Here is a 26,277-nt window from a genome sequence, read left to right on the forward strand (position 1 = left end):
GCCCAGCACCCATGGGGATGGAAACACTTGATCCTAAAGGAACTGCTACTAGGATTGTGCTGAGCCTGGGGCAGGCACACTTACAATTGTGCGGTTCTCTTCTCAGGGTGGGGGTATCAGGAAAAAAAGGACACATGGCCAAAGCCTTGTGGGAGTCAACAGAGAAACACCGAGAAGTGAACACCAGCTGTCTGTCTTGACCTGACCTGACCTAGAGACTTAGGCCGCAGCAACCAGCACTCCTCACCTCTACCACAGCGGATCTACTTAGAACCCACAAACCAAGGACTTGTCACATCAGCTTGGACCCTTGTCTTTAGAAGCCCCACTTTGCCTGGGTGGAAAGAAGCCACTTTTCCTAGATGGCATGTCTGGAATGGTGTCATGCAGCTGAACTTTCTGCAGTGACACAAACTTCTGGATCGATGGGAAATCTATGCTGATCAACACCCCTGCCCACATGACTGCTGAGCATCTGAAGTGAGTCTGGGCCAGCCAAGAAACTGAAACTTTAATTGTACTGAATTTTAAAATACTTCCACTTAACCAGCCACTGTGATGGCCAGTGCTTACCATATTAGTCAGAACTATGGGTGAGTCCTCCACACTTCCAGCTAAGCAGCCTACGCTCTTGCCTGAAGCCTAACACTCAGTATTCCTTACAGCCCTGAGCTTTCTTTATTAGTATGGTATGACATCAGAGAACAATAAGCTTTTACTCAAGCAATTACTGAAAACCCCTAATCTTGTATTAGGCATTGTTTTCTCATGAATATGAACATTTGCCTTCTTGGCAGACACTGCCACAGTGCCCAGGATTTTACTCAAGTCTGTGGAATCCAGGGATGTTAGGAACAGGGTGTGTGGGAAGGACAGTGCTGGTGGGTGTAACAAGCAGCTACAGTGAAATTACAGCTTCACTGAAGTCCAGGCTTGTTCCCAGTATAGATGTTTTACAATATAACCCTACTTGGAAGGGGGAAAAAAAACTGAGCACTTGAGAGATAACGCCAAAATTGAAAATGTGTCAAGATCATCCTGGCTTGTGTGAAAAGAGATAGCACTTGTCTAAAATTCTTCACAAGCAGGGGCAATAGCGGGGTGCAGGCTTCTTGGCAGAATCCATCTACAATGGGAGGATACAAAGGAGGCCATGAAAATTTCATAAGGGCACAAAGAGGGCCCCGAGGAGGGATAAACTTGAGCCTAGTGGTAATAGATGAGCAGATATGGTAGACAGAGAGAGGCAGGTGAGAGTGAGCTGGGCCACAGAGGCTGGAACCAAGTAGCAGGACCCAAGGACCAACTGTGACTCATGTAAACATGACATACAGGGACATGGCAGCCACCAAGGCTCCAGAGCCTCTGGGCATGGGTCGACCTTAAGGGCCTGTGTTCCTCACGCAGGAAGGACATGTTATAAGAAATGGCATGACCCAATCTGCATTATTACAGGGGTGCAGAATGGAGTTGTACAAAGGAAAAGTCTAGAAAAAAAATATCAGAGAACAGAGGGAGAATAAGAGAAAGATGGGGAGGGGCCGGTGTTCTAGGCCTGGCTCAAGAATGGTTGTCCACTCCAACACAGACTGCTGTCTACAAAGCCAAGGGAAGAGGGGGTCTGAAAAGGAAGGGGACAGTCATTGATGGCAATGTCCCCAAGAACCTTGAGGCAATGGGGTCTGAAAGAGCAGTTTTGTCTTTCTTAGCAATTCAGAACAAGATGGAGACTGACCAGCTGCATTCTCCAATGGGAGAAGATGGGGTGGGCAGGGCAAGAGAAAGGAAGTTGAAGGTTTGACTGTTCACCTTTATTTCTTTTGAAAAATGCAAAAGGAGAAACTATGAAGGAAAACTGGAGGAGGGGGCTTGAGGCTGTGATGAGCTAAGGATAGCCTTGGAGTACAGGAGGAGAGAGAGAGAGGACACAGCCAAGCAGCAGAGTGGCTGAGGGGGACTGAGGACCTGCAGGCAGCAGGTTTATGGATTGGCCTGGATTAGATAGCCAGGCAGTGGTCCTCCATCCTTCTGACCCTGGTTTTGTGGCCAACGGTGTCTCAGAGCAGATGCCATGTTGACTAAACTGAGGAATCATCTGTAAGTCCCCCACCCACAGACTGCTCAAAGGAGAATGTCCCTCGATTCCCAGGTGACGAGCGGCAGTTGAATACTCAGCCCTAAACAAGATGTTTACACCATTTCCTCTACGGCTCAGGAAGGTCACTGAAGAAGGGGTGGGGAGAACACAAGAGCCAGAAGATGGAGAGGAGAGCTGAGATCCGCCATCTTCTGGATTCAACACAGCCACGACAATCAGGAACTGTGGCTGCCTGAACTGAGCCTGCGCAAGACTCTCCCTGTCAACAGTCAGCCATAAAAGGAGAAGGGACCCAGGAAGTCCTGACCCTCCATGCTGAACAGTCGGCCATAAAAGGAGAAGGGACCCGGAAGTCCTGGCCCTCCATGCTGAACAGTCGGCCATAAAAGGAGAAGGGACCCAGAAGTCCTGACCCTCCATGCTGAACTTTCAGTCATCATCTTCAGTTGCACACCCTCGGCTCAGCCCACCAGGTTCAAATGCGTAGCTCCAAACCCATAATTCACACGGATGGCTCCAGTTAAACTTGGTGGGCCATAGAATGTGAAAGGGGGCTTTGTGGGACGGAGAAGACAGTTGATAGAAGAGAAATGACAGAGGGTGGAGGGTCAAGGGTAAACAGAATGCATGATACACGTGTATAAAATTGTCAAGGAACAGGCAAAATTAATAAGAAAAGATTTGCAGGTGATTTCCAATGTATATCCAGGACTAAAACCGTTACCTCAGTAAGATTAACTGAAGATAGTCTATACTGAAAACATAATCTGCATGTGAGTTCTTCTGATGCTCATTTTAACCTAAAGAGGGGAAGTCACCAACTTTTGGGCCTCCTAGTTCTGTGGTTTCTCCTGGATGCTTTGGAATCTAACAGGTAACTAACTATACATGGCGTCTGCACCCTAACAACTAAGAGTGCTGTGTGCTTAACAGGTGCTGAACGCAGAATATCAAGCTTTATCCTCAGAACAACCCTACAAAAAAAAGCATTCATCTAATTCAGAGCTGTGAGCCACAAAGAAATTGCATTGTTCCTGTGGCCACCTCATCAGCAGCCATAAGTGTTCCTTGAGAAGCATGCAGCAGGTCTCCTCTTATCTAAATAGGACTAGCCCGGCCCCCAACTCATAGAAACTCCACTTTTTCGTGTGAGTTTTGAGAACACCAAGGTTGGGGTCTAGAGAAATGGCTCAGTAGTTAAGAGCACTGAGTGTGCTTCTAGGGGACCTGGGTTAAATTCTCACCACCCACATGGTAGGCCACAATTGGTCCCTAACCCCAGCTCCTGAGGATCTAATGCCCTCTTCTGGCCTCCAAGGGCACTGCACTTATAGTGCATGTACACATACATACAAGCACTCTCACATGAACAGAAAATAAAAATAAATAACTCTTCAGAAAGCATTACAGTCAAGTCCTCCCATGTCTCTCACTAATGTGTTTACTGTTCTGCTTAATCCACCAATCACAGATAAGCTATAACACTTCTACACGTTGTGATCTAAAACCAATCTACAGTGTGTTTTAAAATGTTCCTTAAATGAAAGATCGCTCAGAGGTTAAGAGCACTGACTGCTCTTCCAGAGGCCCTGAGTGCAATTCCCAGCAACCATATGATGGCTCACAACCATCTACGGTGAGATCTGGTGCCCTCTTCTGGTCTCTAGGCATACACGCAGGCAGAATGCTAACTACATGATTGATAGATCATCGATCGATCTTTTGGTGAGGCTACACCACAGTGAACACTCATAGACCAAAAAGTCTACCAGGGAGGTCAGGCCAAGGTCAAGAGTAAATTCACCACGTCTGGAGGAGGCCATCATTTGGCCTGTGGGTTGGTTGGTTGTAATCCCCTTGAGTCTTTTCTATCTGGCACCACTTCCTGGAGAGATGGTGACATAACATGGCCTGATATGGAGTCTAGGGAAGGGAGAGTCAGCCTCTTTTTGATGTCTTAAAGTACTTTCCACAGTTTACTGAATAAATTTGTAAATAAGATGTGCTAAAGAGTGCATGTTGACAAGGTACACAGAATCTTTTTTTAAAGACAAAGATATTCAAAAGTGAATCCAACTTAGAGAACAAGGAAGCCATGGTTTGGCCGCTCACCGTGGGTGGAACCCAAATGTCTTCATTTTGCTGCTGTTTTCTGATCAATGTCTTCAGTGTCTGCCCTGTCCTTCCCATGACTTCCCAGCGCTTCTTGCAGAGCTACGGACGCCACCCTGCTTTTCCTCGCCTCTAGAAAGATGCCTGGTGACTTGAGCGCTTCTGAGTCATTTGCAAAGGCAGCAGATGTGCCAGACTGACTCCTGGACAACCTGCAGGAAAGCAACCCTTGTCACAGTACAAGTCCAGGGATGTAGCTCAGTGACACCTGCTGTACTGGCTGGTTTTGTGTCAACTTGACACAGCTGGAGTTATCACAGAGAAAGGAGCTTCAGTTGTGGAAATGCCTCCACGAGACCCAGCTGTAAGACATTTTCTCAATTAGTGATCAAGGGGGAAAAGATCTCTTGTGGGTGGGACCATCTCTGGGCTGGTAGTCTTGGGTTCTATAAGAGAGCAGGCTGAGCAAGCCAGTGGAAGCAAGCCAGTAAAGAACATCCCTCCATGGTCTCTGCATCAGCTCCTGCTTCCTGACCTGCTTGAGTTCCAATCCTGACTTCCTTGGTGATGAACAGCAATGTGGAAAATGTAAGCTGAATAAACCCTTCCCTCCCCAACTTGCTTCTTAGTTGTGATGTCTGTGCAGGAATAGAAACCCTGACTAAGACACCTGCCTAAGCTCAGTCTCCAGCATCACAAAAGACTCCCACAAGCCTTGTCGTCTGACCAAACTGAGCGGCTCTGCCCTTGGTGGTGGATACTCCTGCTGTGGCTCCGGGCTGAGGACTCATACCACTCTCTGGATGGACCAGGGGCAGCATCGGGCACTCAGCATCATCATCTTTTCCTCTGGAGCTTGAGGTTGGAGGACAGTTGCTATGGTGGGATGGGAGTTTTCCTTTTGTGCTTTAATGCACCCGTGTGCTCTTTGAGTTTATATATATATATATATATATATATATATATATATATATATATATATATATATCCTATATTGCTTTTTATTATCCTTGTTTTATATAGATGAGTGTCGCCTTGCATGCACTTGTGTATACCATGTGCATGCCTGGTGCCCATGGAGGCCAGAGAGGGTGTGGCAGCCCCTGGAACTGCAGTTGCAGATGTTTGAGAACTGCACAGGGATGCTGAGAACAAGCGCAGCAAGCGCTCCTAACTGCCAGCCATCTCTCCAGGCCCATTCTTGCTTCTAACACTAAGGAACAACAGACCTGGGCAGTGATGGCACATGCCATTAGTCTCAACACTCAGGAGGCAGAAACGGGCAGATCTCTGTGAGTTCAAGGCCAGCCTGGTCTACATAGTGAATTCCAGGACAGCCAGGGCTACGCAAAGAAACCCTGCCTTGAAACTATCCCACCAAAGAGTTAGAAAAGAGATCCGCTCATCGTACCACATCTGTAATCCCAGTGCTCAGGAAGCAAGAGAACAATTACTCAGGAAGCAAGAGAATGATATGATCAAAGCTGCCTGAGCTACACACTGAGACCCTTTCTCAAAAGAAAAAAAAATTACAAAAGAAATACTAGGCCCCATGGGAGCTGTCAAACCCATGATCTGGATCAAGCTACAGACTGGGACTTCGTGCAGGGAGGCAGCATCCCTGTCCTGGGTCACCCCACCCTGAGCTCACCTCTTGGCAGAAGTGAAGAAACGCAGCAAGGTGTCCCCACGGTTTGGGCCTCCACAGTCCTTAACGAGCTCAGGGGGTGGATACTGGTTTATTCCACCTGAAAGTAAAACATTTTTTTAAATCAAATCAAACCTAAAGTCATAAAGGATATAAAAATAATCAAAATGCAAACAGTGTCCGAGGTGTGCCCAGCACAAACGGGACATCTATTCACCACCACTGGGAGCCCTCCAGTGCTTGGGGACCTTGAGAAAAGAAGAGATGCAAAGACCATGGAAGCCAGGGCTGGGGATCAGCACAGCAAAGCAGGGTCTCCTTGACAGGGTAGCACTGCTACACTCGTGAACTCACAGCAGGTGTGCCAGAAACCCGTACCAGAGAAGCACCAGATTCTTGCAGGAGGGGAAAGAGGCTGATAGCCACGTGCCTATCTGAGGAGACACCGATGGTTGGTTCTGATGGAGACAAAACCAGTTCCCGTTAAGGGTGATACTGGTACTCAACCATGTACTGGTACTCAACCATGCTCCAGTGGATGACACCCCCCCAACCTGGTGTGTGTTAAAAAATAATAATAATAATAAACAGCACAAAATAAAATGAAATGCCACTAAAATCACCACCAAAAATACTGCATCAAACTCAAACGTCAGAAAATTAAGGCAAAATCTAAAATAAAACAAAATAAGATAATGTGAAAAGAAGGCAAATTGAACAATAAGAATAACAACAACAACAAAAAAAAAGTCTGTGATGTAAAATCAAAGACTCATAAAAGGCACTCGAACAAAGCATAAAACAAATGTAAGAATAAATGCAAATAAAACAATAAAAATCGAATCATAAGCAAGCAAAACAAAAACATAAAGTGCATTCTGTTAGATAAATAATATCCCAACATAAAGGAATACAACAAAATATAAAGTGCAAATCTAATGAAAACCTCAAAAATAAAGTAAAATCACATTAAACGGATGAGAGAATCGATTGCCTTTCAGCTTGCTTCTCCCTCAAAGAATCGCTGAGCTCTAAGCCACCTCCACTACTCTCTAAGGCTCAGAGAAAGAAAGCCCATGGCTTCTCCTGTCACACAGCTCCCAAGTAACAAAGCTACGACTAGATTAGCTCAGTGATGAAGCATCTGTCAAATGGGAAGGTGCAAACACCACGCCAGTGCTTCTGAGATGTCCATCAGCGTCCCTTCATCTCCTGAGTCGGGATGGAGCAGATGTCCCTCAAGACCCACAGTGGGACGTCACAGCCGCCATGGCCGCTGTAAAATCATGTCTTCCAGCATGGAGAGGGAGGAGGCATCACCCAGACCTCGCAGCATGTCCTGAGCATGTTTCATTCTTAATTGCCCACTGCAATACAAACGCCTGGAATTGGCCAGGCTAATACCCCCCACAGCCCATGCTAAGTCACCACTATTATGTTGGGGGTACACTTTGGTCCTGGATGCTCACATATTAGGTTCATCTGGGTGTGATGGGAGGTGAGGATGCTGGGGCATGGATGAAGGGGAGAGTCCCAGCCTAGATGCATTGACACAGCCCCCACTCTTTAATCATCACCATTGGCTTAATCTACCCAGCCTGAAGGGGACCCCAAGCTCTTGACCTGTCACCCTTGCTTCCTGGAAAGTCTCTGAGGACTTCTGACCTCATGCTGCCAATTCAACCTGTGCTCTAAAACAAGAAGACAGAACTCTGCCTGCTTCCTCTAATGCACAGAGCTTAGGTGTCAAATGGTGAGTGAGGGAGTGTGTATGCATGCCTGTGCACATGTGCGTGTATGTGTGCACATGCATATGCATGTGTAGATCATGTAACTAGAGAGAGGATCATAAAAGTGAGGAAGGGATCACAAGAGAGGAGGCAAAAGAGGATGCTGGAATGTAATATGTGCGGATGGAGGCAAGGGCTGTCAGGGAAGGAAAGGGCGCAGCCGGAAGAAGCTGTGGTTCCTCAAGAGGGGCAGCAGGAGAGAGCGGTTAGTGAGAAAGTATAACAGCACATATGTATTAAAATGCCATAATCAGACCACTGCATTGAATGCTGACTTAATAAGAAAACAAAAGAAAAACAAAGTTCTCTACCCTTGTTACTTAAAATGTGTTCCATGACTCTGAGACGGTGGCACATGTCTGCAATCCCACCACTTTGGGAGAGAGGGTGGTGAGGCAGGGGGATTACAGCCAGTTTAAGAGCATCTTGGACTGTAAAGAAAGACTCTTGCCTCAAAAAACAAACAAAACAAAACAAAACAAAACAAAACAAAAAACAAAACCCGTGGTCTGTGGGCCAACAGCATCATTCTGAAACTGTTGAGAAATGGAGACCCTCAGACCCCAGCCCAGACCTCAGAACTAGATCAAGACCTGACCAGGATGCCCAGAGGACGGGTGTGAGTTAAAATCTAAGAAGCATGGCCATTTACTGCTGAAAAGGAGCAGTGGGTGTGACAGTGGCGGTGGTGGCGGCAACGCCCACAAGTTGGCTCTAAGTCCCTCCATGAACATCTGGCTTCATGATCTGGGAACAAACACCCTGAAACTCTCATTTTGATAACTGGAAAAAAAAAAAAAAAAACTGAGAAGCTACGTGGAAGCCTGGGGCCTCCAAGCCACCGGGTGGGGACAGAACGACAAGAGACTTGGAACAGGCTGCTGGTAACTGTGTACTGAAACACAGCCATAATACAGGTGACGGCTGCAGAGGGACAGTTGGTTTTCTTTTGTGGTATGCCCCATGGTAGGTTGCCCATGTTCCTAAAGCAAATGGTCCTGAACCCATGGCCAATTGGCAACACTAAGTGAACTCAGTGGAAAAGAGGAGCAGGAGGAGGGGAAGGATGGAAAATAAAATAAATAAATAAATAAATAAATAAATAAATAAATAAATAAATAAATAAATAAGATGTTTTAAAAAACAAACATCTGCGGCCAACACCACCTAGGATAACCTAGTCCCTACCCACCCCACCTGCCTACACCCCCCAACCCACATCCATACCCACCCCCTTGGCCACTCACTATTTAGAAGGTTCAGGAAGGCCTCCGTGAATCTGCTGGCATAGGCTACCTCTGCCTCTGAGACACCATCTAGGCGTAGCAGGTGCTGCTCCGAGGGCGCACTGGCCACTCTGGCCAGCTCAGCCAGCTCCTGGGCACCCACTCCAGGGCCCACGACGAGCACGAATAGTGCGATGCCTTTGCACTTGGCCTCCTGGGACAGAGCCCTTAGCTTCTCTCTGTCCCAGTTGCTTGTCTCGCTGGCCACGATGGCATAGAGGACCCGTGACCTCCGAGGCAGCACGGCTGTCAGAAGCACGTTTTCCAGCGTCCACTCCAGGGCGTGGCCTAGGGCGGGGCCTCCCTGTAGCAGGCCACTTGCAGCCTCCCGAATCTGCCTTTGCATTTGTGTCCGGTGGCCGTGGGAGGTCAGGTGGAAGTACTCAAGCACGGGGGCTTGATCCACACCAGGCCAAAAGCCTGGGGTTGTGTGTGTCAACAGGGCTGCACGCGCCCCGTGCCAGGATGTGCCAGGCTGCGCAGCCACCTCTAGGTCCTTGAGCACTGAATCTACTAGCCGCAAAGCCCCAAGGTATATGTCCCTGCTGACACCCTGGGAGCTGTCCACCAGGAACACCAAGTCCATGTCCAACGTCTGAGGCCGGGGAGCATGCAGCTGGCACCCTGGGGCTGGTCGGCACTTGTCTGGCAAGAAAATACAGAGGAGGGGAGGGTAATGAGGAAGAGCCAGAGTTAAGCCAGGTAACCTTTCTTTCTGTGCAGAAAGCACTTCCAGCCTCATGGTGAATACCTGTCCTGTGTGCTACCCCGGAAGAAATGGGTGGAGACAGAGATCTGCTAGGTCTTCTGGATTCCTAATCTCTAGTTTATTAGTATTGCTTCCTCTCCATAAAAAAGAACTAGAGATGAACGGTTTAAGTAAGTAAGAAAGTTTACATGGATGTGCATACACACTCAGGCATTCCACCAGGGTTTTAGGAACTCACTCCATATGAGAAACCACACAGTGACTGCTAGAGCTAACAGTGAGCCTAGCAACCAAGTAAGGCTGCCATTTTATGCTTATATTTTTATAAATGCAATGTTGGTGGTTTTAAAGTGACTTCCTGGTCAGGAGATCAGAGTTCCTAAGCTGGTTCTGCCCCCACAGACATATGGAATCTTTTTCCCTCCCCCGCCCCACTCAGACTATCTGCCAATGTTTTAGAAACCCACCCATGAGCCAAACCTTTTCATTAGGAACTGGTGGTCAGTGCTTGCTTCAGCAGCACATATATTAATAAATAGATAAATAAATAAATGAATAAATAAAATTGGAATGCCACAGAGAAGATTAGCATGGCCCCTGTGCAAGGATAACGCACAAATTCATGAAGATTTCAAAAAAAAAGAAAAGAAAAGAAAGAAAGAACAAACTGGTGGTCAGCTAGTATTCTTAACTTGGCACCACAGTCCCTCAAGGGATCTAGAGTATGCAGGGGGTAGTGATGTCTTTATTTTCACAACCTCTATCAAAATGACCATTTCCTCCCATTATATGTAAAGGCAAAGAATCATGTATTTCATGTATTATAATTGGGGCAGATGGTCAGTACTATATGTATTCATCATTACTGTGTAGTTATCAGATGGTCTACACTGACTTCTTTAAGCACATGATGAGTTGACTAACAAGTGTATTGTATAGACATTATAGGGTATTAAGCTTTTTAAAAAAAAAACAATAGGATATTCTGTCATTTGTGAACAAATCAAAATGAGGTTGTGCTAAGTGAATAAGCATAGCACAGGGAGAGAAAGCCACTCTGCCTAAACGCCCACGTGCCCGCGCACCCGCATGATCTCCTCACCATTGTAAAAGCGCAATGTCCTGTGCACAACAGTATCCTTATCAGAGTGCTGGTGGCTACTTGCAAGAGACCCTCGGGCTGAGCCTATTGGCTACTGACATCTCCTCATAGAAGGAAGGGTGGGGAGGAGAGGCAGATCCTCCTCTGACATCCCCACCTCTCCTTCCTGCTCCCCCCCCAGCCAGCTCTATGTGATTCTATCTTAACCACCTGTGGCCTCCTGGTCTCTGGGAATGCTACTGTATACAGAAGGTGGAACATCAACTGAAGGGGGAGGGGCTTCATCTGTGTGCATGCCCTGTGCCAGGATATGCCAAGATGTGCCAGGTTGCGCAGCCACCTCCAGGTCCTTGAACACTGAATCCACTAGCCGCAAAGCCCCAAGGTATATGTCCCTGCTGACACTTTTTGATGAGACTTTTTGATGGTGTGACAACTTTGGGGTCACTCATGCCCCTGGAATTAACTCCTCCTCACCCACACTCTGCAAGTAAACCCAAGGTGGATATAATGGAAACGCACAGTGGTTTGTCAGTGGTGCCCTGTTTGGGGGAGCAGGCATATGGTTTTATCTTCCCCAAGAAAGGGGTCAGGTGACACTCTTCTGTGTGAGATCTAAAAGGAACCTGGTTGCCTGGTTCGATCCAGGTTCATCTCTTACTCAGCACATGACCTTGACCTTCCTACCTCCATGTGTCAGACACAATGATGATAACAGCACCTATCTTGTGAAGTTCCTTCCAGGGGCTAGAGAAATGGCTGTGGTTAGGAGCCCATACCACCTTCATACCCAAGTCCTATGCCCAGTACAACCACCTGTGTCTCTAGCTCCAGGAAAACCTGACAACCACAGACCTCTAAGACACACTTACCCTTAATTTGAAAATAATAAAAATGCAGTTGGTTTTGGTGTTTACATTTTTAAAAATGAGTTCACATATGTAGTGCTGAGAACAAAGCCAGTAAGATCTCAAGGAACACCCACAAGGTTAGGTTTCTACAGAAGAGGAACTGGGTGGGGCTCCAGGGGTGACCATGTGCCCCATGAGACAGTACTGTGCATGTGGCTTCTGAGCCACAGCATGGCACATACATGGGCCATTCCTGAATCTGCCTTCTCTCTCCTGCCAGTGCATGACTACATCCTCTTGGGAGCTCAACCATCTGGTATGGTTTCTCCATGAGTATGGGTGGTTCACTTCAGTGTGCATGCATGAGAATGCCTCCCAGGCAGGCAGGCATGCACTTCTGCAGAGAGTGTCCTCTGGCACAAGCTAGTGAGCAGTGTAGGATACAGTAGAGGAGGTGGGAGAGCTAAAGAGGGTGGATCTCACTACTAACCAGAAGTAGATCCATTATCTAGAACCCAGGACTCCTGACTCTTAGTTCAGTGACTACATCACACAAAGTGATGCTAAAGGATGACTCTCATGCTCAGACACATACGGGAACTCTAAAGAACAGAACAGAGTGTATCAGGGAATGCCAAAGAGGATGAGGGGAGACTAGGGAGCACAGCAGTCACTTGGCTCATGAGGAGTCACGCATCCTCTGGTCTGTGGTCACCCAGGAACGTAGTGTTTGTGCCTCTCAGGATAATGCTGACTTCCTAAGAAAAACTGAAAACCTGCATTTAGTAAGAATTCCCAGACTCTAATGCACTGTGCATGCACTGTGCAGCAAATGAGTGTCTGAAGGGCAGGTCTAGCCTATGGCTGGCGTTTACTCATCTGGTCTTAAGCTCTCGGTTGGACTAGAAGCACCGTCCTAGCTCTTACCATAGCAGAGAGTACAGCTGGCCAGGCGTTCCACATCCTGCTGGACCTCGGTCTCCCACGTAAACAAGTGAAATTCGTTGGGTCCATCCACCTAGTGCAACACATACACACACAAATTCATGACCAGCTGAGTTAAATTCCAAGTCATTGTCTCTGTGGCTTTTAAGGAAATACACAATTACATAAATAAATACGTAGAAATAATTTGACATTATGTAACACATTTATAATCATGTAGGATCCTAGCTCTAAGGGGACACATACTATGTACTATGTACTATGTAACGTTCAAGGGAAAGAGGTAGACACTATGAAGGAAACGCCTGTAGAATATTCCTGGTGATCATAGCCAGGGCATAATACAACTCACAGGTAAGAATGAAGAATCAGAGGAGCTTTGGCAAAATGGGTAAATATGTTTATCTCTCTCATGTACCTCTCTGATCATGATTAGTATAATAACTAACAAAAAAAGATTACAAACAAAATGTGAATAACAGTAAATCCAGCAAGCTCTCTAGAACACCTTTGAAGTGCCTTCTTCCTAGGTGCAGAGCCAGACTACATTTCCCAGCCTCCTTTGCAATGAGTTCCTACAAATGTCTGTGGTTTGGTTCATGAAATGTATGTCATTCTAGGGCATGCATTGTAGTTCCTTGCTCCCTCTCCTACCTTTGCCAGCCAGATATAAAGGATGGAAAAGAAAAGGGTTTGATCCCCTCAAGTATAATGGGACTGCTGAGAGAAAAAGCCAGGGTCCTGAAGTGGCTAAATACAGAATGTGCTCTGCCCCCAGGATCTTACATAAGGACTACGTTCACATCATGGCATTCTGGTTGGGGAATGAATGGTTCCACAGTTAGCCAGGTCTGACTAACACTGTTCCTGAGACTTCTGTATCATGATGAGAACTAGAGATGTTCTCCAATCCTTCCTCTCAAACACTGAGGTGGGGTCTGCAAACCTGCAGGGGTCTGAGCTTATTCGCATCCATCTTTTTATCCACTCTCTATCAAAGCATGGAAGATGGAGCCCAGCTGAGGGTCTGCTCCTCCTCCTTCATGCTCAGGGCCAGATCCAGTCAACTCTCAACACCCCTCTAGGTAGTTATGTGGCCAGGCCAGGAAGACGTCCTGCTAGCTCTCGGGGAGACAGACCACCAAGGATTTCTCTGGAAAAGAACTTTCTGTGCCATGGACTCTTTACAGAGCCCACTGCTCTCTCTACTCGATGCTCCAGCAAACCTCCATCGCTGCCTTCCAAAGCAGGCTCACCCAAAGAAAACATCTTAATGAGGAAAGAAATATGAAGAATTGACATTTATTTCTATTAATGTAACACAGAGATCAAAACAAGAGGGCAAAAGTCTAAGAAGAAAGGCAAAATCACACCCTCTCTCATTCTTTACAGGGCAAAAAGAACATTAAGTTGTACCCAGGCCCATCAGTAGCCACTACCTAAGAGTCCTCACAAGCCATGTAAAGGACAGAAAGGTGACAGGGCCATGCCTTCACTTGTGGAAGACAGACAGAGGATCTTCAAGAAAGCAGGGGCTCTGATAGATAATGTTTTAGGAACTCAAGGGAAGGGGTTGATGAAGGCAATGACATTTGGCACTTCTCAGAGCATAAGGATGGAAACTTAACAGGCAAAGCAGTGGTGGTAGCCTTCTAGTGTGAGGAATGGCATGTGCCAAGACTCAGAGCTGGACAACGGCTTCCTAGCTGACCTCTGCCCACTGACCCATTTTCTGTGAATTAGATAATGCACACCTCCAGCGTGCCACTATTGCGTAAATCTGAGCCATGTGGCTCCCTCACACATGGGAGACACTAACACAGATGTACTTAAGTACATCATGCAGATCTCCTCCAAATGGCCAACAGATCCAAGTTTGAACTAGCCAAATGTACCCAATTCATCACTCCAGATTAAACCACTGTAAACAGGATTATGACATGCCATCATCTTACTGGAAGTCACGGGAGGAGATTTGGAAGCTTCTGGGCCCAGGATCTATGGCAGTGAGCCAGGAGAAATGAGAAGCAGGGATAACCCTAAGAGCTTTGTCAAAGCCTTGTAGGGATATGTTAAATTGGTATACAACTATTTTTAAGTCACAGAAAGTATGGCTGAAGCTATATATAAAATACAAACTTTAAATGAAGTTTTGAAGTAGTGAAAGACCTCAGACAAACGTAAACATTTAGCCTACGTCTGTACAAATTCATGCTCCTCTATTGTAGAGATGGCTCCAGGGGAAAGTTCTAGGCCAGGAGTTTAGATTGGAGGGAATCTGGGTTATAATCCTTGATCTTCCTATAGCGGCAGTGCAGCCACAGGGAGGTATCTGCCTTCTGTTTCCTAGGTAACAGTTTTAGGATGGAAATGGGTACATCTAGGTTCTCCTGTGCCAGAGCAGCTTGCTCCTAAGTGACTGTCATCTGTGTCCACGTCTGTTCAGGACAATATATGAGACCTTCTGCTCTGAGCACCTCAGAGCCTATAACTCTGAAAAGTTGCCAAATTCAGTCAAATTTGACCAAATACACAACTTCCACTTTTTAACTTCTCTTGGGAACAATAATTTTAAGATCCCACTTCACATCTGTACTGTCCTTGCAAAAAAATTGTGGTAACAAGGAACAAAATGCAGCGGAGTCCACAGGGAAGCTATGACTCGGATAGATATGTCTATACGGGGCTTTATTGTTTTCTTTTTTTTTTTTTTTTTTTTTTTTTTTTTTTTTTTTTTTTATATACGGGGCTTTATTAATAACTTTCCATGAATTTGGCCTTAGGCTTGCCAGCATAGTCACTGCCAGTGAAGAGGGAGAAAAGGGTTTCCTGAGAAAATTCAAGCAGAGAAAGAATGTGGGATGGTCACTGGCGTTGGGGGGAGAACAACTGGCCCATTGCTTCCTGCTGAGAATCCACAGAAGGGCAGGGCAACCAGAGGGCCTCAAAGGCAAGTTGAAGTCAACTAGCATTAGAATCTGCACTGTCGACGACATCCTTATCACCGACTCCGTTCCTACACACCCAATAGTGTTTGCAGCAGTGGGGAAGCACAGCGCAACAGAGCCAACAGCAGCCTCAGGAATCCACGTCCCCTTTAGGGGTCTCTACTGAGGTAAAGTGGGGTTCCTGACTGCCATGGAAAAGGACTTAGGGACAAGTTAGAATGAGGCACCCACCGGCAGTGATTAAGTATTTAGACAGGATACAGGAAAGGGAGGGACATCGTGCCAAGGCAGGCGTGGGCCTCCTGAGAGAGAAAACTGCTTGGTATCTTTACCCTTAGAGAACTGTCTACCTTCCTCTGAGGATGTAACCTTCAACAAGAATTAAAGGCTAGCCGGGCATGGTGGCGCACACCTTTAATCCCAGCACTCAGGAGGCAGAGGGCAGGCGAATTTCTGAGTTCGAGGCCGGCCTGGTCTACAGAGTGAGTTCCAGGACAGCCAGGGTTATACAGAGAAACCCTGTCTCGAAAAACAACAACAACAAAAGAATTAAAGGCTAAGCCAAAAGATCCTCTCTCAGACTTCTGGCTAAGACTGAGCATAAACATTAAGCAAATCTTAACATTTAAGTGAGATGTAAAGTCTGTTTTAGCTGGTGTATTTATTTTTCTTACCTTGGAGATGTTCCTAATGTGGGCTGGGAGGTTGCTCAGTCATAAAGCATGAGAACAGAATCTGATTCCCCAGAACCCACAGGCAAAAAAGAAAACAAACAAACAAACAAACATGACTGGCCCACACTTATGATCCCAGCACTAGGGAGCCAGGGACAGACAGATCCCTGAGGCTCAACAGCCAGCAAGGCTAGCCAACTTGGCAAATTCCAAGCCTATGAGAGACCCTGTCTCACAAGAAAAGGTGAATGACACCTGAGGAGAGCCAAGGTTGTCCTCTGACCACCACAGGTCACCCTCATACACGTGAACCTGTATGTACACAACACACAGAATTTCCTTTTGTGAATAAATTTGTAAGGTAGCTTTATGGGGTGAAATATACTGTTTAAGATTAAAGAATAAAGGGCTAGGAAGATGGCTCAATAGGTAAGAGTACTTGCCGTCCAAGCATGAGGACCCAAGTTCAAATCCCCAAGAAACATGGAAAAAAAAAAAAAAAAAGCTCAGGGTAGCCACACAACACACTCCTGTTCCCCAGTGTTGTGGTTGGCCAGAGGCAAGAGGACCTCTCAAGCTTGCTGATTGCCTGCTACCTCCAGGTTCCGAGAGAGACCCTGTCTCAAAGGAATAAGGAAGAGAGTGACAGAGTAGGACACTAAATGTCTTCTTCTGACTGTGAGTGTTCCTATCCATACGGGCATATGTAGTGAGGATTTTGGTTTCCTCAAAAACACAGAAATGTTATAAGACTCATTTAATCCCAGGTGGGGGGATATGGGGCTGCTTCAGACTCTCCACAGCAGCTGACTATGATTTGCCTCATGCTGTAGCAGGGATGTGAGTTTGTCAGCTGCGGATAGTTTCTGTGGTTGTGTAATGTTTGAAAGAATGGGGGCTTTTCAGAGGGGATATAAATGCTAGGGCTCTGAGAGGCATGGTTTGGTGGCTGGTTGCTGTTGGTTATGACTTATTAAGTAGTCGTGTACAAAGAAAAAACAAGAAGAAATTAGATCTCCTGATGGCGAAGTTCAAACATGCCACAAGGAACTTGACACCCCTAATCAGCAGGAAGTAATCTGAGGATGTAGACACCCCCTTTTCTCTCTCTCTCTCTTTTTTTTTTCTCTCCTATCTAGTGTTAGGGAGTTGAAAGGTGGAAGAAAGAAAAACCCACAGAGTAGCCAAAGTCTGGCTACAGGCATATACTATACACACATATTCCAAAGAGAGGGGGAGAGAGGGGGGAAGGGAGGGAGGGAGGGGGAGGGAGAGAGAGAGGGGGAGNTATACACACATATTCCAAAGAGAGGGGGAGAGAGAGAGAAAGTGTGTGTGAGAGAGAGAGAGAGAGAGAGAGAGAGAGAGAGAGAGAGAGAGAGAGAGAGATTTAGGGATAAGAGAAATGCTGATAGGCTAAACTCAAAGTTAGAAACACCTGAGGATCCTTAGATTCTTGCCTCAAATAGGCATAATTTATTGATTCACTATGATGTTCGTGTTTGAGATGTCTTGTTTTAAGGGAACACACATCATGTCTGTAGGCACTTGCAGTTTGGCCTGTTGTCTTGAAGCTTCCTGACACTCTGCAGGAAAGGCAAACTAGATCCCAGGCTGGGGGGCTTCCTTCTATGTTTCTGTCACCTCCGTGTCACCTCCAATGCTCCCTGACCTTCTACCCCACCTTACTGGTAGACATGGAGAGAGTACACAAACCCGTGGGTTTGCACGGACATTCTTTGCTGGCAGGACTTGAGAGCAACATTCAAACCTCGTTACATCCAACTCCCGATACTAGAGGCCTTCCCATGAACCCTGTCCCGGAGACTCCCAGGCTTTAACCTAAGGCTTCAGCTGTTGTGCTCAGCTGCCAGAGGCCAAAGGAGAATTTCATTCCTGGGAATAAGCTGGGGGAGGCTCTTGGCCTGAAACAACAAAAACAGATAGGGATGGTGGAAGCAAGTCTTAGGGAGGGAGGTTTACCTTGGAGAGAGTGGAGCTGACTAACTAGACTCTAAGGAGTTTACAAACCATCTGGCACTGAGTTGGGGTAAGGGCTCAGAAGAGAAGAAGAAACTGTGGGAGTGAGGGCATGAAGAGGCCAGAGGAGGAGAGAAAGGACGAAGCTGGCCCAAGAAGCTTAGGTAGAGGTATGGCTCCTCTAAACTATCAGTGCCACCAAAGTCAACCAAGCAATCCACAATCCCAGTACTCCCCAGAAACACCAGGAGTCAGAACTGATTGTGATGGTTTGTAGATGTTTGGCCCAGGGAGTGTGTGGCCTTGTTGGAGGAAGTGTGTCCCTATGGGTGTGGGTTTGACCCTCTTCCTAGCTGCCTGGAAGCCAATCTTCTCCTAGCAGCCTTCAAATGAAGATGTGGAACTCTCAGCTCCTGTTGCACCATGCCTTCCTGGACGCTGCCATGCTCCTACCTTGATGATAATGGACTGAACCTCTGAACCTGTAAGCCAGCCTCAATTAAATGTTGCCCTTATAAGAGTTGCCTTGGTCATGGTGTCTGTTCACAGCAGGAAACCCCTAAGAGTGAGAAAGAGGGACTTGGGAGCATGCCATATCAGGATGCAAATCCCTGGACTGTGTGGCTTAGAACAAGTCATTTCTCCCTCTTGCCTCTGTTCACTTCATCTGGGCAATGCAGGTTATCATTTGTAACTGGTAGAACAGCTGTGAGGGTTAGACAGTCCTTGTGACAGCTAGATTTATTTATCAACCTTACACAGACTGTATTTACCTCAGAAGAAAGAGACTCAGTGCAGAATCATCTGTGCTGAGTTGGTCTCCAAGCATGTTTGTGGGGGAGGATCTTAACTAAGTTAATGGATATGGGAACATCCAGCCTACTGTGGGCATGAGGGCCACCAATCCATAGGCAGGGGGTCCTCTATAAGAGTAGAGAATTTAAAACTAGTATCAAGAGCTAGGGACATAGCTCAATTGGCACAGAACTAGCCACACAAGCTTGGGGATGTTTGATCCCGGACACCCATGGAAGAGGCTGGGCATGGTGGTGTGGGAATGAGTTTGTAATCCCAGGGTTAGAAAGAACAAGACAGGCAGATCCCTCAGGCACCCTAGCCAGCCAGCCTAGCCCAACAGAAGAGCTTCAATTCTCAGTGAGAGACCATGTGGGCAAAACCAAGGTGGACAGCACCGGATGAACCACATCCATGGCTGACTGCTGGCCTACACACACACACACACACACACACACACACACACACACAAAGAATATCTTTATGTGACTTTCACAAATTCTAAAATTACATCAAAATTGAAGCCTCTCTCTCTCTCTCTCTCTCTCTCTCTCTCACACACACACACACACACACACACACACACACCAATTTCTTTATCTTCTAAAGCTGATGGTGTATTAAGAGAGAGGACTTCTGTGACAGCCGGCCTTCCAGCCTTTGGATTTGCTAAGGAGTAAAAGTAGAACTGTTTTATAGACTTATCTCCTAATATAACTATAAAGATAAAATGCCCTAAAAGAGACAAGGGACTTAGAACTTGGAAGGACTCTCTTTTACTGTTTTTAACTTTTGAATTCAAAGCCTTGGGACCCGTGAGAGCTCCAGACCTTGACCGCTCATTTAACTGCTGTGTCTTGGTATCACCATCTGAAGAACAGGCTCATCATATTGCCTATCTCACTGGGTTCTGAGGATTAAGTGAATCAATAAAGGCTTAGAATGGTGGCTGGATCAATAAACATGAGCTATTTTCCTAGGCGTTGTTTCAAGAGAATCTGTGCGGAGCTTTTTAGAAAGAAAAATGAAATCCAAAGCCTGGCACACAAGCTGCACTCTCTCTCTAGTGCTGGGCTTCTTCCCTTTAAACAGACGATCTAATGAAGGCTTGTGTTTTGGGACATGAAACCTCAATAATGATGGACTCAGGCACAGGGAGTCAAGTGCAATAGTGCCATTTTATCTGGGGCTGAAACAATTCCATGGATAACGAAAAAAACTTTCCAATAGGCATGGCGGTCTCCAAGTGTGTTTAAATACACTAAGAAGTTACAACATCTGTTTGTGTAACCCGTTCAACTTGAACTACCATCATTTGCCCGGAAGAGGTATGTGGGGGTTGTTCTGAAAATTATGGTAATGCAGAGGTGAAAGACAAAAAGCCTCACACACATCAGCAAGCCTTCGGGCAATGAATTCAGAAGACGAACCACAAGACAAACCTACCGCCTTCACTAGATTTTCCTCATGAAAGGAATAAGGAACCAGGGAAGGCTGCAGCGTACCCACTGGAGAAGAACGGGGGCCGAAAGACCCCGAAGATGCGGTTGTCATTTTGACAATTTCTCTCCTTGCCAGTGTCACCGGCAGCAAGGTCATTCGTTACATCTGAACTGGCAGGCACCATTTAACATCTTTTCTAAACCATTAAATTTTCAAAATGCCAAGCTGTCTCTCCGCAGCCTGAGGCAAGAGCATGCCCACAGGATGGAGAGGAGGGGTGGCTGAGAGTGATAAACATGGCGTGTCAAGTCTATTCAAGCCGGCATCCTCACCTCGAAGAGCATTTCATGCTTTTATTCTGGAGCCCGCCCCCCCCCCCGCCACGAAGAGGGCAAGCACAGGCCGTGACTAAGGATGCACCTACAAATCAGAAGCAAGCACGAGCTGTCCATCAGCCCGTCAGAGAGCACCACAGGGCTGCATCCAGGGGGATGTGACTGCCCACGATGTCACCCTCTAAAGGTCAGGGGCTGGCCTTCCTGAGAGATAGAGGTGTTGCTGGTTATCCCTGCTAAAAGCCTACTTAACAGTGTAGCACAAACCCCTCTCCATCCCTTTTGTGGTTGTGTGGTTTGTTGCTTTCGGTTAATTCGGTTAATTTTGGAGACAGTGTCTTGCATAGCCCAGGTTGGTCTTGAACTTGCTATGTAGTCAATGGTGACTATGAATTTCTGATTCCCCTGCCTCCACCTCCCAAGTGTTAGATTACAGGACTATGCCACTTTCCTTGGTTTATGTGGGGCTAGGATCAAACCCAGGACTTCACGCATGCTAGGCAACTACCTTAGTAACTGAGCCATATCCTCAGACCCCAGTGTTTCATTTCTGAGCCAAGAAAAATGAATCCCAGACAGTCCAACTATTATGATGGCTCCTATAAGCATCACATTGTCTATGAAAGTGGAAAAAAAATCACATCTCTAACTTAAGTGGTTAGCTTTATTCTCTCTGCCTTTATCAAAGCAGACTGAAAATTACCAGACCTCCATCAGCAACAAGAAAAAAACACCATCTCTTTCTTTTCTCTTTGTTTCTCAACTGAGATGGTTGCCCACCCTTCCTGGTAGTTCGCAAGCTGTCACAAGCTTATCTATTGATTCTTAGACACACGCACTTCGTGTCAACCAAATTTCTCACCTAGCAGTTCTGCTGCACAACTCTATCTCAAGACAAAATGAAGTGGTCGGGCACAGCTGAATCCATTAGTTACTAAGGAGAACCATGTGACATCCATTTTTCCTGGTCAGAAACGGTCAAGTGTCGGTAATGTCACATGGCTAAATCTAGCATTCACACACAGTGGAAGAAAATCGACCTTCAGTTTGATAAATCGTCCCAGAAATTCTGTGAGCACATACTGCGTAGGTTTTAGTTAGAAGAGAAAACTTTAGAGGCTAGACATCTGGCCAGCTGCTAGTTTCTACACATACTGGAACACCACACTGACAGAAGGAACAAATTACCCATGCACACAACATAGATGAGCAAGACCAGATGTGTTGACTGGAAGAAGTCAGATACAAAGGACTAGATAATGGGTGATTCCATTTATATCAAGACTCAGAATACGCATCAGCTAACTGCTTGTGATTAAAGTCAGAGGGGTAGTTACCCTGGGCTTGTCAAGGAACAGGGAGAGAATTTATAAATGCCAAAGGTGCTCTGAATCTTAAGTCATATCCTGGTCACAGAGGAGTAAAATACCTAAGAATCCATCTGGACTTGCTCTGTCAGCAAAGTGCTTGCCGTGTGAGCACAAAGACCTGAGATCAGATCCTGAATAACTAGGTAAAAATCCAGGTATGGCACAAACCTGTAATCCTAGCATTGCAGAAATAGAGACAGGATACTGGGGCTCGCTGGCCAGCCAGCCTAGCCTACTGCGCAAACTCCAGGACAGTGAGAGATCCTGTCTCAAATCACAAGGTACGCTTATGTATACATGTATGTGAGTGAGTGTGTGTGTGTGTGTGTGTGTGTGTGTACATACACACACAATCCTTTTATGTGTATGCTTTGAAAGCACAGCATTTTTTTGTGTTGTTAAAAGGGCACGTAAGGTTATAGGAAGAGAAGGAAGAAAGCCACAGTCAATAATCTCTGGTGTTAGCTTAGCATATATATTGTAATGAGCAAGCTTGATGGCAGATTGTAGTCTGCCACTAACTAGTTACTTGACCCTCAAAAATATCTTTACCTTCTCTAAGCCTTCTTCTTACAATAGAGAGAACCGACGAGGCCTAACTAATAGAGCTTTAGGAACATTACATGTGATATGAGGCCCTTAACACAATTCATGTGCTTCCTAAGAGCCAGGTCACCTGTAGTAGCTCTGTCAAGAGTAGCCACACTGAGACCTCCCTCGCCTCTCCCATATTCAGCAATTTCTGAAGAAGTTTTCCCCGAACCATTCTCACTGCTCACGTCATCCCTGGTAGAATGGTAAAAACCAGACTAACTCCAGAATCTCTTCCCATCAGCCCTTGCACCCCCTCCCATCAGCCCTTGCACCTCCTCCCATCAGCCCTTCTCACATCTCACGTACCAGCCCTGCCTCTGGGAGGTTGTGCTCCTCTGTGAAGGTCACAACTGCTGTAGCAATGTCCGCAGCATGGAGCTCCAGCGTGGCTGTGCTGACAGAGGTTGTGTCATAGTTCCTACCCGCCTGGAAGAACACAGCCACCTTCCTCACCAGAAGGCCTGAGCGTACACGTTTGAATACGTGCCTAGCCACAAACCTCATGGTGGCCCCAAGGTTCCGGGACCCAGATGAGCGTTCCAGAGGGATTTTCCTGACAGCCTGCAGAAGGACAGCTTTTCCCCGATGGTCTGAGAAGCGCACTAGGTAATCTGTCCTCGTGTTATAGGAAACAATGGCCACTCGGGCACCAATGGGACAGTTGCTCTCGCTCATTTCCAACTTCATCAACAGAGATAATAAAATGTTTCTCATCCTCTCAAAGTCTGACGGGGAAACATCGTTGGACATGTCTAAGGCAAAGACCACTTCCGTTGGGAATGCTGGGCACCTGGAAATACCTTGACACGGGGATACACAGACTTGAGATATCTGAGCTGCGGCTAGACAGGCGAGGGCTTATGTAAACAACGAGCAATATTTACCTGTGGAGCAAGCTGGAAGAGAAAAGACATGGTTTGTGCCTGTATATGGGCAGTTTATATTTCAATCTAAAATGCACTTTCTTGGTTTGACAGCTTCTCTGTGTCACTGAAGCTGACCTTGAATTTAAAGATCCTCTTGCCTCAGTCCCCCAAGTATTAGAATATTCAAACCATATCCACTTTGAAAAATCCTCTTTTGAGAAAATCAAATGCCCTTCTAGATACCCCTCCCTGGCATGACAAAAGCCACTACTGTTTTCCCAGGATCCAGCTGTTTATTTTTTTTTGTTTGTTGTTTTATATATATATATATATATATATATATATATATATATATATATATATTATAATAGGGCCTCAATTTCTGACTGGGTATATCGCTGCCTGAAACAAATGTCACACTTCCACTGGGCTAGCTGACTTACTACATTCTGGATAATACAGTATGACTTTGCAAAATCATCTTTATATCCTAACGAAACCCATTACTTGTTAGGCTAAAAGAGAGAGGCGAGAGCTCCCTTTGCCCTTTGCCCTTTGCCCTTTTCCTCTTCCTTCTCTTCCAGGCTGGATGAAATGTAGATTCAATGACTGAAGCTTGATTAACTTCGCAGAGCATGAGATAATTTGAGAAATACAGCAACTAACACACACACGCACACACACACACACACACACACACATACATGCACACACATGACAAAGAAGAAAATAAAAGGAGGCTTCATCCTGGAACCCCTGGAATGCACATCCCCGGACTCCATATCAACCCAGTCTAATGATGGCTAAGCTTTGACCTGAGAGACACGGATCCCCACTGTTATTGAGGACTTTGGTTATGTTCAACTAAAATTAAATCCAACTGAAGCACTAAAATACTCTGCAGCTATATTTTACATGTCTCATACATACATATTCATAAAATATAAATCATCTACAATCATATGTATATCTTATGTAAAGCATATATGTGCATATGCATATATATGTGAGTTACTTGCTCATAAAAATTTAAGATTGTCCTTAGTTCACCATCTATGTATCCAAACATAAAAATACTTTTATAAAACTTGAAGCTTAAAGTATGTTTGACTCTGAATCATGTTATACTGGATATGACTTTTTTTATCAATAAAAGTCAAGTACTGTCATATATTCTACTATGTAGCTGTCCTATGATTTCTTCAGCCACTGCCTCTCAGTACAAACACACATGTACAAGTATCTGTGCCTATTTGTCCAATTACATATGCCTATCGCAGTAATTATGGGCTTTTATATGACCGTTTGTACTGGCTAGTTTTGTGTCAACTTGACACAGGCTGGAGTTATCACAGAGAAAGGAGCTTCAGTTGGGGAAATGCCTCCATGAGATCCAGCTGTAAGGCATTTTCTCAATTAGTGATCAAGGGGGGAGGTCCCCTTGTGGGTGGTGTCATCTCTGGGCTGGTAGTCTTGGTTCTATAAGAGAGCAGGCTGAGCAAGCCAGTGGAAGCAAGCCAGTAAAGAACATCCCTCCATGGCCTCTGCATCAGCTCTTGCTTCCTGACCTGCTTGAGTTCCAGTCCTGACTTCCTTGGTGATGAACAGCAATGTGAAAATGTAAGCTGAATAAGCCCTTTCCTCCCCAATTTGCTTCTTGGTCATGATGTTTGTGCAGGAATAGAAACCCTGACTAAGACACCATTCCAATTTCTCTCTAGGCAGCATTTTATAGGCCCACAAGCAACTTTTATACATTCCTCAAATTAGGGCCAAGGATTATTTTGACTTTTCAAAAATATTTCCAATTTGAAGCCTAGACCTGGTGGTACAAGCCTGTATTCCTAGCTCTTGGGAGGTTGATGCAGGAGGATTACAAGTTTGAAGCCACAGCAGTATACATAAGGAGTTTTGGGCCATATAGGTCAATTAGCCAAGACCCTATCTCTAAAGCCAGAACTATATAAACAAATATGCATATGTATGTATGAATGTATACATTATGTGTGTATGTTTATGTAGCAAGTATGTATATATTTCCAGTTTGAGAACCAGAAAGAGCATATCATAGTTTTAACTGATAATCTTCAATTTCCACTGAGGGTGAATATTCTCACAGGTGCATTGTTCATTTGTAACTTTTTCTTCTCTGATTCTTCATGTCTTTTGCCTATTTTCAATTCAAAAGGTTTTTTTAAAAAACATTTAGATTTAGCTCTCCAAAAAAAGTCTATGCTTCTCTATAAAAATGATTATGCAGCAGCAGTTTTAATCCTGGTGTGACACAGCAAGGACACTGAGGTAACACAGCAAGGACACTGAGCCCTCACTTGAGTCCTGCTGCTTCTAGCTTGGACTCTTTCTCCCTCTTCCACTCGCTTTTGACCCTGTGGTGCTCCTCGCTGTAAGGGGTTTTAACTTTCTATGTGGCCAGTTCTTCCTTTCTATCCAGGCTGATAGTATTCCTCTAGGTGACTCCCAGGAAAATGGATCCCGGACTCTCCTTGAACCGCAGCGGGATGGGAGTGGACAGAAGCCAGAAGGTTGAGCAAGAAGGCAAGTGGTTGTGTAGAAAAGCCAAACTACTCCAAGACCTTTCAACTCCGTGTTCTTTCCCTGTCCCCAGCAAGAAGAGATGTGTGCTCTCAGTGAGTATGAGTACCCGCTATGTTTTCAAAGAGTACAAAGCCGGACCTAAGACCTAATGGTTCTTAGTTCCATTTTGGTCACT

At 45.8% G+C, this 26,277-nt stretch overlaps 1 protein-coding gene and 1 pseudogene across 1 annotated transcript in view; one reads left to right on the plus strand and one right to left on the minus strand.

Annotated features, from left to right (window-relative positions):
- Positions 1 to 4,232: 4,232 nt before the first annotated feature.
- LOC110328273 (collagen alpha-4(VI) chain) overlaps positions 4,233 to 26,277 on the minus strand; it is a 93,154-nt gene continuing 71,109 nt past the window's right edge. The window contains exons 31-36 of the mRNA XM_021207713.1: positions 23,565 to 23,576; positions 22,987 to 23,480; positions 12,524 to 12,614; positions 8,896 to 9,579; positions 5,862 to 5,958; positions 4,233 to 4,422 (exon numbers count right to left, since the gene is read on the minus strand). Of these exons, the coding sequence (XP_021063372.1) occupies positions 4,233 to 4,422; positions 5,862 to 5,958; positions 8,896 to 9,579; positions 12,524 to 12,614; positions 22,987 to 23,480; positions 23,565 to 23,576 (1,568 nt within the window). The remainder of the gene's footprint in view (positions 4,423 to 5,861; positions 5,959 to 8,895; positions 9,580 to 12,523; positions 12,615 to 22,986; positions 23,481 to 23,564; positions 23,577 to 26,277) is intronic.
- On the plus strand, positions 10,196 to 10,285 carry LOC115064848 (annotated as a pseudogene).

The sequence above is a fragment of the Mus pahari genome, chromosome 10, assembly GCF_900095145.1.
Source record: "Mus pahari chromosome 10, PAHARI_EIJ_v1.1, whole genome shotgun sequence".
NCBI classification, from domain to species: Eukaryota; Metazoa; Chordata; class Mammalia; order Rodentia; family Muridae; genus Mus; species Mus pahari.